The 13,725-nt window shown below is 38.3% G+C and overlaps 1 protein-coding gene, 1 long non-coding RNA gene and 1 other non-coding gene across 5 annotated transcripts in view; 2 read left to right on the top strand and 1 right to left on the bottom strand.

The window, feature by feature from the left end:
* LOC132436602 (uncharacterized) overlaps positions 1 to 13,725 on the bottom strand; it is a 52,542-nt gene that overhangs the window by 2,074 nt on the left and 36,743 nt on the right. The gene's annotated exons all lie outside the window — the stretch shown is intronic.
* The window catches only part of PSMA8 (proteasome 20S subunit alpha 8), a 30,933-nt gene that overhangs the window by 770 nt on the left and 16,438 nt on the right, over positions 1 to 13,725 (top strand). Inside the window, exon 2 of one of the 3 annotated variants that reach the window (XM_060029519.1) lies at positions 13,373 to 13,499. In XM_060029519.1, the coding sequence (XP_059885502.1) occupies positions 13,373 to 13,499 (127 nt within the window). The remainder of the gene's footprint in view (positions 1 to 13,372; positions 13,500 to 13,725) is intronic. The other 2 variants (XM_060029518.1, XM_060029520.1) reach the window with 2 other exon arrangements.
* LOC132436711 (U6 spliceosomal RNA) lies at positions 6,207 to 6,308 on the top strand. The gene has a single exon (XR_009521862.1). It is a non-coding gene; the product is annotated as a U6 spliceosomal RNA (small nuclear RNA).

The raw sequence follows: 13,725 nt of genomic DNA on the forward strand, positions 1-13,725 counted from the left end.
TTGGTTTGGTTTTTAAATAATACTGGAATTCCTTGAGAGATTATACCCTCCTTTAAATTGATATATCCACATTTCTGAAAAACTTTAAAACATTCAGGGCAGCAGTAATGCTCCTGCCAAGTTTTAATTATATTTAATAATCTTGGTGGTTTATAAAAATTTAAAAGGACAAAAGTGCCCTGGTGACCAAAGATATATTACCCCAAATCGTCCAGATCCTAGCCTTTGAATTCAGGAGGATCCAATTTTTTTAAATCTTTCAAATTTCATGAGCATGTTTGTTGTGTATCTTGGAAATTGAGATACTAGCTATGACAATACACAGTGCATTTCTAAGTCTAGTAGTATCTGTATTTTCTCTCACTTTCCATACCAACTTAGTTATGAAAGGAAGTAATTCACTTTTATCATAAATCTATCAAATGTAAAGTGGTAAAAAAAAAAAACACTATAAAGAATCTTACCATTTTTTGAAGTATTTTTCTATTTAATTGGGCCCTCTAGTTTTACTTCTGTTTTGTAAGTAATTCTTTTGGAATTGTAAATTTAAGAAAAGCCTGATGTAGCTTAAACCAAAAGGGTACCATTTTGATAAAAACAAAAATTATATAATCCCCAGCATGCCATGAAGCATATGGTTAGAAAATAATGCCCGAGTTTAAGAACCTAAAATAAAGGGAGTAATGGGAGAAGACTGAGGTGTAATAAGAAACCGCATTGGCTATTTAAAATGTTTTAAGAATGCTCTAGAACTGATTGATGGTTCCTTTGTAATGAACTGTAAGAGGGTAAGGATATAAAAATACCTATAGTGGGCATTTTTAAAGACACATTGGAAGGATGAGACAGTTTTATCTCAGGATTCTGAAATTATAATTTGCATCTTTGTATGGAGTTATTCATTGTGTTTCCTTGAGGGCACTATGACCTTTCACGTGGGGTAAAGTTTACAATGGCACTTGTTTATTAAAATATGGCACAAAATATTCTGTCTATAAATGACAGTTGATATGATGAGTTATAAATAAGCTGAGGTTGGCCAGTTGTGACCAGTATGTAGATATGATATTATTTGGTAATACAAAAAGTTATATGGGCCACAATTAGAGTCCTTGGGTTCTGCTTCTTTCTTTCTTTTTTTTTTTTTTTTGCTGTACGCGGGCCTCTCACCGCTGTGGCCCCTCCCGCTGCGGAGCATAGGCTCCAGACGCGCAGGCTCAGCAGCCATGGCTCACGAGCCCAGCCGCTCCGCGGCACGTGGGATCCTCCCGGACCGGGGCACGAACCCACGCCCCGTGCATCGGCAGGCGGACCCCCAACCACTGCGCCACCAGGGAAGCCCAAGTTCCCTTTTATATAAATGAAAAATATGTTTGAATAACATTTCGAAGAGGTAATACTTCCTTTTTAGGGAAGAAAAAGATGAATCCTTCACAATATTCCCATGAAAAGGTTAAGGTTTATTATCCTTCCTCATTCTGTCCTTTCCCTGACCCCAAACTGTTATTAGCTCCATATTTCCTACTTTATCAAATCTCAGCTCCACAGTCTGGCCATGAAAATCTCACATGATCCACATACACGCTCTTTAATTAAGGAAGCAGTTTCATGGTTTTACCAATATATGCTTCTGCCTTGTAGGTGGGGAGAGTGAAAAACACCTCTCTGTCACTCTCCATCTTACTTATCCTCTAAGAGTCTCTGCACATTTCTTTCCTTTGTGGCCCTGTCTCTGATCCAGTCTAGTTATCATGGATCTCTTTCTTCTTCTGAATTTATCATCTGTACCACAGAGCAGTGTAGAGTATTTACTATTTAGCCTCATATTCTCTTTAACTTCAGGTATTCTTAATAGTCTTCTCACACCAACTGGATAGTAAGATCTTTGAGAATCTAGATGGTGTAATTCCTTTTGTGCTTCTACTGCAAGATATATAGTGGATGAACTGACGAAGTAACCTACCATTTAAGTAATACCTATTTTATACCATGTATTTCATGTACATTATCTAACATTAAGAACAGTATTTAATCCTCTTTTTAATGTATGTGGAAACCATGATTCGGATGCTTCCATAGCTTGGTGAAGGTACCCAACTAGAAAGTGATAGAGTCCGTATTCTCATTTAAGTTTTTCTAGTTCCAAAGCCTCTGCTCTTTGCATTGCACCATGCAATTTATTTCATAAATTTTGTATATTACTTATCTGTCGACATCATGAGTGTGGAAGATAGATATATATCATGTAAAGCAGTTCTCTAAGCTTCAGGGGTTTTTGTTTGTTTGTTTTGTTTTTTTTAATGTTGAGCCTTCTTTTATTTATTTTTATTTTTGGCTGTGTTGGGTCTTCATTTCTGTGCAAGGCCTTTCTCTAGTTGTGGCAAGCGGGGGCCACTCTTCATCACGGTGTGCAGGCCTTTCACTGTCGTGGCCTCTCTTGTTGCAGAGCACAGGCTCCAGATGCGCAGGCTCAGTAGTTGTGGCTCACAGGCCTAGTTGCTCCGCGGCATGTGGGATCTTCCCAGACCAGGGCTCGAACCCATGTCCCCTGCATTAGCAGGCAGATTCTCAACCACTGCGCCACCAGGGAAGCCCAGGGGTTTTTTAAATAGTAAAATAGGCCTCGAAATAGTGCCTGCTTCATAGTGTTGATGTGATAAATGAATGAAGCAATTATACATGTTCAGCATCTTGCGCAGTGTCTGGTTCACAGCAAATACTTCATAAATGGTAGGTATTATTCTTTACTATCCCTTTGTTTTCTCCTTTTCCTTCAATTGGGTCTGTATTTCTTCCAGCACTTTCATTTATTATTTCAAGACATTTTTGTTGAACACTTACATCTGCCAAATGTGGTGCTAGGTCCTAGGATTTCACAGTGGACAAAATAGACTCAGTCAGTGGCCTCAGAGAGCTTACTCTCTAGCAGGAACGTTAGATGACTATGAGTAGATAGTCCTAACAAGGCCTATCTGAGTATTATAATGAGAGAATATGAGGTATTGTGGGAATTCTAGGTGTTAGGTCCCCATGAAGATGTATGTAATATTTAAGTAGACACCTGAAAGATGAAAGTTAGCCAGGTGAAAAAGTGGAAGGGGAAAGAGAAGAGTATTTTAGACAAAAGAAATAGCGTATGGGAAGACCAAGAAGGAAAATATGACTATGGTTCACAAACTGGAAGGCATTCAGGATTGCTGAAGCAGTGGAAAAATGGGAAGAGATGAAGCTAGATACAGGAGCCAGATCACGGAATACTTTTAAAGGAATAAGAAGCCTTGAAGGCTTTTGATGTGACTATTGCTGTTCTGTCTTTCTAATAACAGACTGCATTTGTCCCACCAAAGAGGTACTAACATGACCCGAGCAGAATCATTCATAGTTTCTGTCCTCCTGTGATGAGCAAGTGACAGAAATCTGGCAAATAAGTCCATCCTCGGGGCTTTTCTAGCTAGAGATAGTGGCAGCTTTTTTCCTCTGGGAGAACTGTTGGGATATGAGTCCAAGGTTGCTGGTGGCCATCTTTTTTTCTGTACAGATAAAGCCTCTCTGCATCAAGAGAGCAGGAAGGCTGATATGCAGAAGGAAATATTATAGTCCCTAGATCCTTTTGCCCCTAATCCATCTCTGTGTTGTCTTGGTTCGCCTAGTGAGAAATGTTCCCTCCTAATACAGGTTTTAAGTAGAGGAATGCCACATTCAGATTTTCTTTTCTTTTTTCTTCATATTTTTATTTTTCAAAGACTTCTCAGACTGCATCGTGGTCAGTGGATTAGTGAAATCAAGACTGGAAGCAGGGAGACCACATGGGAGTCTATGGAAGTAGTCTAGATGAAAGATGATAATAGCTCTCACTAAGGTTGGGCCCAAAATGGAAATAAGGCAGATTCCGGAGAAACTTAAGCAGCATATTTGATACATTTGATGATTATTTGGCTGGTGCTGGGGGTGGGGGAAGGAGAAGAGGAGGTACTGAAGAGGGAGGAGTTAGAGAGGTGCCTCCATTTCTGGATTTAGCCTCTTAGCATATGGCACTGCCATTTTTTTAGGGACTATGAAGCACTAAGTATGAGGAGAAGATAACTGAGGTTTGGACTTTTTGAGATTGAGATGCTTATAGAATCTGTAGTAGGCAGCCTCTAAAATGGCCTCTAATGATCCCCACCTTCTGGTGTTCATGCCCTTAAGTAACCCTCTCCCCTGGATGTTGGCTGAACCTAGTGACTTGCTTCTAAGGAATGGGATAGGCAAAAGTGATGGAACATCACTTCAGATATTACGTTACAGATGGTGACTTGCGTCTTGTTCATCCTCACTCACTCTCTCATTTGTTTACTCTGGTGGAACACAGTTGGCATGTTGTGATTTGTCATTTGGAGGGTCCTATGTAGCAAGGAACTGAGGGAAGCTTCTGTTAAAAGCCCAGTATGGAGCAAAACCCAGTATGGAACTGAGGTCCTTAGTCCAACAATCCACAAGGAACTGAATCTTGTTAACAACCATACGAGTGAACTTGTAAATGGATTCTCCTCCATGAACCTTGAGATGAGTGCAGTCCTGAGGGACAACTTGGTTGCAGCTTTGTGAGAGGCCCTGAGCCAGAGAACTTGGCTAAACTGTTTCCAGATTCCTGATCCACAGAGACAGTGAGGCAGCTGAATATACACATTTGGAACTCAGGATATTGATCTGGGCTGGAGATAGTTATTGGTATTTTGAAGTGTATCCTTTCTCTCCCTTACTTAAAACCTATGTTGGGACTTCCCTGGTGGTGCAGTGGTTGAGAGTCCGCCTGCCAATGCAGGGGACGCGGGTTCGTGCCCTGGTCCGGGAAGATCCCACATGCCGCAGAGCCGCTGGGCCCGTGAGCCATGGCCGCTGAGCCTGCGCGTCCGGAGCCTGTGCTCCGCAACGGGAGAGGCCACAACAGTAAGAGGCCCGCGTACCGCAAAAACAAAAACAAAAACAAAAAAAAACCTATGTTGAAGGTCAAGTAAATGAGTATTCTTGAGAACTCTTCTAAACTAGAGAAGACAAAATTTAGACTATAGACTATGTAGACTGGGGTAGACTGCAACCTTAAGGGACCTTAATGACCCTATGTGTAGTCTACCTTGGCAAAACACTGGGAGGAGTAGGGTAGAAAGCAGCTTACTATAAGCTAAGAGTTGATGACAGTATTTGGCCTTGAAGTTGAGAGAGAGAGGCAGAATTGAAATGCAGTGGTCTTTAAGATTTTGTTTAAGATAAGAGAGACTTCAACATACATTTAAATGTTGGTGAGAAAAAGCCTGGAGAGAATGTTGAGGTTGATTTGTTTTAACTTCAAAAGGTTATTTAAATGGCATCGTACAATATGAAACCTTTTGGAATTTGGTTTCTTCCCTTGAGATTCATCCAAGTTGTTGCATATTATTGCAAGTAGTGTTCCATGGTATGGATGTACCACAGTGTTTAACTATTCATGTGTTGGAGAACATTTGAGTTGTTTCCAGTTTGGAGCTGTTATGAATAAAGCTGCATTCATAGCAGGCTTTTGTATGAACATAAGTTTTTATTTCTCTGATATAAATCTCCCAAGTGTACAATTACTAGATTGTATGGTAATTGCATGTTTTATAAGAAGCTGTCAAATTGTTTCCCCGAGTGGCTGTACCATTTTACATTCCTACCAGCAATATGCTAGTGATCCAGTTTCTACACATCCTTGCCAGCATTTGGTGTTACTGTTTTTCATTTTAGCCATTCTGATAAGTGTGTAGTGATACCTAAGTGTGGTTTTAATTAAATTAGCCATTAATGGCTAATAATGTTGAACATATTTTCATGTGCTTATTTGCCATCTGTATACCTTCTTCAGTGAAATGTCTTTCATGTCTTTTGTCCATTTTCTAACTAGACTGTTTAGTTTTTTTACTGTTGAGTTTTGACAGTTCTTTATATATTCTAGATTCTGGTACTTTGTCAGTTAAGTGGTTTGCAAATATTTTCTCTCACTCTGTACCTTGTCTTTTCATCCTCTTCACATGGACATCCACAGAGCAAAAGTTTGTAATTTTAATGAGGCCAAATTTATAATTTTTTTCCTTTTTATGGTTCATGCTTTTGGTGTCACGTAGAAGAACTCTTTGCCTAGATCCCCAAAATTTTCTCCTTTTTTTTTTAAGAGTTTATAGTTTTACATTTGATTCTATGATCCATATTAACTGCTCACTTTGGCAGCACATATACTAAAATTGGAACGATACAGAGATTAGTGTGGCCCCTGCTCAAGGATGACATGCAAATTCATAGCATTCCATATTTTTCTAACAAAAATTAAATACAAAGAAAAATATTAAAAGCAACAAGGGAAAAGCAACAAATAATATACAAGGGAATCCCCATAAGGTTATCAGCTGATTTTTCAGCAGAAACTCTGCAGGCCAGAAGGGAGTGGCATGATATATTTAAAGTGATGAACAGGAAAAACCTGCAATGAATAATATTCTGCCCAGCAAGGCTGTCATTCAGATTCGACGGAGAAGTCAAAAGCTTTACAGACAAGCAAAAGCTAAGAGAATTCAGCACCACCAGACCAGCTTTACAACAAATGCTAAAGGAACTTCTCTAGGAGGGAAACACAAGAGAAGAGAACAAAAGAGGAAGGGAAGAAAAAAGACCTACAAAAACAAGCCCAAAACAATTAAGAAAATGGCAGTAGGAACATACATATCAATGATTACCTTAAATGTAAATGGATTAAATGCTCCAACCAAAAGACATAGACTGGCTGAATGGATACAAAAACAAGACCCGTATATATGCTGTCTACAAGAGACCCATTTCAGACCTAGGGACACATACAGACTGAAAGTGAGGGGATGGAAAAATGATTTGCATTTCCATGCAAATGCAATTCAAAACAAAGCTGTAGTAGCAATACTCATATCAGACAAAATAAACTTTAAAATAAAGACTGTTACAAGAGACAAGGAAGGACACTACATAATGATCAAGGGATCAATCTAAGAAGAAGTTATAACAATTGTAAATGTATATGTGCACCCAACATAGGAGCACCTCAATATATAAGGCAAATGCTAACAGCCATAAAAGGGGAAACACAATAACAGTGGGAGACTTTAACACCCCACTTATGCCAATGTGTAGATCATCCAGACAGAAAACTAATAAGGAAACACAAGCATTAAATGGCATATTAGACCAGATAGACTTAATTGATATTTATAGGACATTCCATCCAAAAACTGCAGAATACACTTTCTTCTCAAGTGCACATGGAACATTCTCCAGGATAGATCACATCTTGGGTCACAAATCAAGGCTTGATAAATTTAAGAAAATTGAAATCATGTCAAGCATCTTTTCCAACCACAATGCTCTGAGATTAGAAATCAATTACAGAAAAAAAACTGTAAAAACCACACACACATGGAGGCTAAACAATGTTACTAGAGAACCAATGGATCACTGAAGAAATCAAAGAGGAAATCCAAAAATCCCTAGAGATAAATGACAATGAAAACCTATGGGATGCAGCAAAAGCAGTTCTAAGAGGGAAGTTTATAGCAATACAATCCTACCTCAAGAAACAAGAAAAATATCAAATAAACAACCTAACCTTACACCTAAAGCAACTAGAGAAGAAAAAACAAAACCCAAATTAGTAGAAGGAAAGAAATCATAAAGATCAGAGCAGAAATAAATGAAATAGAAATGAAGGAAACTATAGCAAAGATCAATGAAACTAAAAGCTGGTTCTTTGAGAAGATAAACAAAATTGATAAACCTTTAGCCAGACTTAACAAGAAAAAAAGGGAGAGGACTCAAATTAATAAAATAAGCAATGAAAAAGGAGAAGTTAAAATGGATACCACAGAAATACAAAGGCTCATAAGAGACTGCTACAAGCAACTACACACCATTAAAATGGACAATCTAGAAGAAATTCTTAGAAGGTACAACCTTCCAAGAATGAACCAGGAAGAAATAGAAAATATGAACAAATTACAAGTACTGAAATTGAAACTATGATTAAAAATCTTCCAACAAACAAAAGTTCAGGACGTGATGGCTTCACAGGCGAATTTTTTTTTTAATAAATTTATTTATTTAGTTTTGTTGGGCTGTGTTTATTTGGCTGTGTTGGATCTTTGTTGCTGCGTGTGGGCTTTTCTCTAGTTGTGGTGAGTAGGGGCTACTCTTTGTTATGGTGCGTGGACTTCTCATTGCAGTGGCTTCTCTTGTTGCGGAGCATGGGCTTTAGGTGCAAGGGCTTCAGTTTTTGTGATGCGTGGGCTCAGTAGTTGTGGGCTCTTGAGCTCTAGAGTGCAGACTTAGTAGTTGTGGTGTATGGGCTTAGTTGTTCCACAGCATGTGGGATCTTCCCGGACCAGAGCTCGAACCCATGTACCCTGCATTGGCAGGCAGATTCTTAACCACTGCACCACCAGGGAAGTCCCCAGACAAATTCTATGATCCATATTGAGTTAATTTTTTTATATGGTGTGAGGCTGAAGTTGAAATTCATTTTTCAATGAAGTATTTTAAAATAAATCCCAGATATTATGATATTTCCCCTGTAAATATTTCAGTATTTATCTCGATTAAAAAGGATGTTTTTTATTTTTATTTATTTATTTTAATATTTATTTATTTACTTTGGCTGTGCCGGGTCTTAGTTGCAGCACAGGGGATCTTTGTTGCAGCATGCAGGATCTTTTGTTGCGGCATGTGGACTCCTTAGTAGCGGCACGCGGACTTCTTAGTTGTGGCATGCAAACTCTTCATTGTGGCATGCGAACTCTTTGTTGTGGCACACATGCACGATCTAGTCCCCCAGCCAGGGATCGAACCTGGGGCCCCTGCATTGGGAGCATGGAGTCCTACCCACTGGACCACCAGGGAAGTCCCAAAAAAGATGTTTTTTTAAAACCATGATCACTCCCAATGAAATTAACAAAAATTCCTTAATATTTTGTAATAGTCTACATTCTAATTTTCCTTATTGCTTACAAAATATCTTTTTATAGCTCTTTTGTTTGAGTCTGAATCTAAAATCCATGCATTGCAGTAAGCTGTTAGATATCTCTTTTATTCTTGAACAGCATCCCCCTTTATTTTCATGCCTTGGACTTTTTTTGTGTGTGTGGTACACGGGTCTCTCACTGTTGTGGCCTCTCCTGTTGCGGAGCACAGGCTCCAGACATGCAGGCTCAGCAGCCATGGCTCACAGGCCTAGCAGCTCCGCGGCATGTGGGATCTTCCCGGACCGGGGCACGAACCCGTGTCCCCTGCATTGGCAGGCGGACTCTCAACCACTGCACCACCAGGGAAGCCCGCCTTGGACTTTTTGAAGAGACTGGATTAATTGTTCAGTAGTATCCCCCATCTAGATTTGCCTGATTATTTTTTTGGCCCTCATAGATTTAACGATTTGGAGAGGTAAGTATAATGAATAAATAATTATAAATGTGTTGATTGCATGAAAAGATAGGTTGTTTAGAGAATAATACAGAAGGACTCCTTGAGGTGAGATTTAAATTGAGACCTGAAATAAGAGGAGAAGCATTCCAGACAGTGGGAATACCACATGTGAAGGCTCAAAGGAGGGAAACAGAATTGTGTTTGAGAAGTCTTGAAAGAAGGTAGTGTAGCTGGTGCTTGGTTAACAACCGTTACATACTATTGTAGAAGTAGGCAGGGGTCAGATCATGCCCAGCTCTATTGGCAAGACTAAGGAGTTTGAAAAAAGTTTCTAAGGGCAGCGGAAGGATATTCAACTGGAGAGTAATCTGACCTTGTTGATGTTTTTAAATGCTCATGCTGGCTGCTTTGTGGAGACTAGATGGGGGTACAGTGAAGGGTGAGTCTGGAAGGAGGAAGGTGGGGAACAAGAGAAGAAACTGGAAAACCTATTAGGATATGCAGTAGTATGTAGTCCAGGCAAGAAATGATGGTTGCTTTTACTAGAGTGGTGATAGGAAGAAGTGGATAGCTTTTGCAGGTAAAATGGACAGAAACTTGGTGATTGATTGGAAATGGATAGTGTGGAAGAAGGAATGATAAAGGATGTCAACCAGATTTTTGGCTTGAACAGTTGAATGGACGGTGATTCATATTCTGAGACGAACCTGGCTGCTGATTTGTGATACTTTTAACAAGCTTTGAAATAGTTTTCACAAATAATCTTCTTCCTGCTTTTCTAGTGTTATTTTTAATTTAGGTATGGATGTTGAATTTTATCACGTCTTTGTAGTTTTATCGTTTACTTTTTATTTTTACTATTTGATTGTTTTAGTTTGTACTATTTCAGTTGCCGGTATCAGAAATTCAAATCAAACTAATTTAAGCAAAAAAAATAAATCTATTGAGTCAAGTATCCAAAGGGAGCAGAGGTAGACCTTGCTTTCAGGTTCAACTATATGGCTGCTAGGGTATCAAATGATGTCAGCAGAACTGGTGTGTCTCTTCCTCCCTTTCTCTCCTTCTCTCTCCCCTTCTGTCTCTCGCTTCCTCTCCCTGTTACTTTCACCCTCAGACATAACATCTCTACGTGGTGGCTCCCAGAGAGCCCTAGGCTTCAGGCTGCCAGCTCTAGGTACAGCAGAAGGAATTATCTTATCTTCCAAACACTTCCAGTAAAACTTTAAGGATTTATCATTTGGCTAGGCTGGGTTACATTATAGCCCCACCTAAAGACTCAGTATTTTTTCAAGAACAATTGAAGTTCTGTTCTTATCAGAAGGCCAAAAATAACAGATCTCCACTTACCCAGTGTAACATTTATATTAAAAGATTTACTTTTATTGATGTTCCTAAAACTCCTGGAATGAACCATACTATTTATGGTATATTGTTATTTTTCTGTACCTCTAGATTCTATTTATGAATATCATTTTGAATGGGCATCAGGTTTCCTAAGTGAACATCATTAGTACTTTTTGCCAGATTTTAACATTGTTACGTAGCTTTCCCTAAAAGCATTAGGGGGACTTCCCTGGTGGCACAGTGGTTAAGAATCCACCTGACAATGCAGGGAACACGGGTTCGATCCCTGGTCCAGGAAGATCCCACATGCTGCGGAGCAACTAAGCCCGTGCGCCACGAATAATGAGCCCATGTGCTCCAGCTGCTGAAGCCCGGGTGCCTGGAGCCCGTGCTCCGGAACAAAAGAAGCCACAGCAATAAGAAGCCCACACACCACAATGAAGTGTAGCCCCCGCTCGCCGCAACTAGAGAAAGCCCGCGCACAGCAATGAAGACCCAACGCAGCCAAAAATCAATCAAAATAATTTTTAAAAAGCATTAAGAATATTTCAATTTTGATCTGCACCATAGAATAATTTAAATAGCATAGGAAGTACCTATAACAGAAGATTAGAAAGAATTTATCCATGAACCTTCTAGGTCTGACACTTGCTTTTGAGGAATAGTTCTTTCCTGAAATTATCCCATGTTGGTTAGTGAGAGTGAGACTTCTATCTTTTCTTGAGTAAGTATGAGCAATTTTTAATTTTTCTAATCTGTCATCTTTTTTCAGTCAGGTTTTCAAATTTATTAACTGAGAATTTTTAAATTCCTACTTTTTCACATGTGCATATATTTATTTAATCCTTTCCTCCTCTTGGCTATATTAACTGAAATACTGCTTTCAATTATTTTTTTTAAAAAACGTATCTTGGGGAGTCTGCTGGTGGCCTATTGGTTAGGATTCTGGGCTTTCACTGCTGTGGTCCAGGTTCAATCCCTGGTCAGGGAACTGAGATCCCGCAAGCTGCTCAGTGCTGCCAAAAATAAAAAAAATTTTTTTTTTAAATCTTAGTATTATTTATCTATTGTATTGTTTTCTCCCTAACCATTAATTTCTGCTTTTGCCTTACTTCACCTCTTAAGTTTAGCTTAAGTATTTTTATTCCTTTTTGATCTTCTTGAATGAATTCTTAATTTTTACTTGATTTTATAAAGTGAGATTATGAATTTTCTTCTGAGCTTAATTTCATCCACAGAAGACTTTAATATTAGGATTTTCATTATAAACATTTTCTAAATAGTCTGTTCTGACAGTTTTAATCACTTTATCAAGTCAAAAATTATTTAGGTGAGAGCTACATATTGTATTCTCTTGTGACCAATGAATTGAATTGGATTTATTTCAATTTTGGGAAAATATTGAGATTTTTTTTTGAGTCCTAATATATGTTAAAGTGTTATAATGTCCCATGGCTTGGTAGAAAGGCATATTCCCTGTAGGGTATAAAGTTCGACATGTGTGTATTAGGTGAGGGTGGGATGTGGGGGGGGAGGGTTGCTGATGTTGGATAGAATGGTAAGAGAAGGACTGTTGGATAAACGGACAGACTTGAAGTAAGGGAACAATAAGAGCAAAAACGTTGATAAATTGTGTTTTACTTAACTGGAAGATGTAGTCTCAGATCTAGTTCTATATATTTAACTTGTTCTATATTTTTACTTCAATAATACTAATTCAAGCACACCGTTTTGCATAATTATATTGTATAAAACAGTACTAATACCACATTTGGTCACAAGGCAATCATAAAACACAAATGCCTCTCAAAATATTTACATTACCATTGTAATACAGAATTAAAATTCTCATAGATTGCTCTTGAACCCCTGAGAAAAGGGTCATGTTTCCCAGAAGTCCCTATCTGAGAGCTACTACTCTTATACATTATTCTTTATTATTTTTTATCTTTATTTTATATTATTTATTATTTTTTATCTTTATCTTTATTTTATATTATTCTTTTTTCCCACTTCCTTCCCAAGTGAAGGAGTGGAGAGTGGAGCAATAGTGATTCTTCTTGTTATATTCATGTTTGCATTGAGGTTTTCCTTATCACTGATGTAGCGTGAGGGCATTTGGTCTTTCTCTTGGCTACTTATGGCCCCTATTCCTTATCCCTCCAAATTGTGAGATTCATGGGAGAGCTTTCAGGATTTTTTCTACTTGACTTTCTATACTACTTCTCCTACCACCAGCACTGGTACTACCCATTCTATAAGGAATTCACATGTATTTCCAGCATCTTCTTTCATTTGGGTTAAATTTTTTCTTTATTGAGATAGTACTTCTTTAGGTGTACTGTATGAGATTAGGACACTCACGTAGTTTCAGCATTGGTGGTGTATTCTTCTAGTTTATACCTATTTGTCTTTGCTTTGAGTTTGGGAAATGAACTTCCCGTAAGCCTATACCTATGCATCTATTTTCTTAGAAGTCTCCTTTTCTCATTTTTATTGAAGGTTAAGGAAAAGCCTTTCTCCATAAGTCATATGTTAGAATAATTTGATTTTAGTGTTAAAACTGACAACTCGTTATGTTTTTTTAATGACTCAACAGGTTGGAATTCGAGGTGCTGATATAGTTGTGCTTGGGGTCGAAAAAAAATCTGTTGCCAAGCTTCAAGATGAAAGAATTGTGAGGAAAATTTGTGCCCTTGATGACCATGTCTGCATGGCTTTTGCAGGTACTTAGGGACCTACAATAATGATAGAGTATCTTGGTGTAGTAGGGTAACAGTTGGCCCCTCTGTAGCTGTTATGCAATATTTATACAACATATAGAGCTAAACTCCATTTCTTATTAAACATAAACAGTATGCCTTATGTTTTTTGGGAAATCACAACTCTAAACCAGTATTTCTGATAATGAGCTTTAATAAAACATAAATGTTAAAAGAAATATATTACCTT

This window comes from Delphinus delphis, chromosome 13, assembly GCF_949987515.2.
Source record: "Delphinus delphis chromosome 13, mDelDel1.2, whole genome shotgun sequence".
NCBI lineage: Eukaryota > Metazoa > Chordata > Mammalia > Artiodactyla > Delphinidae > Delphinus > Delphinus delphis.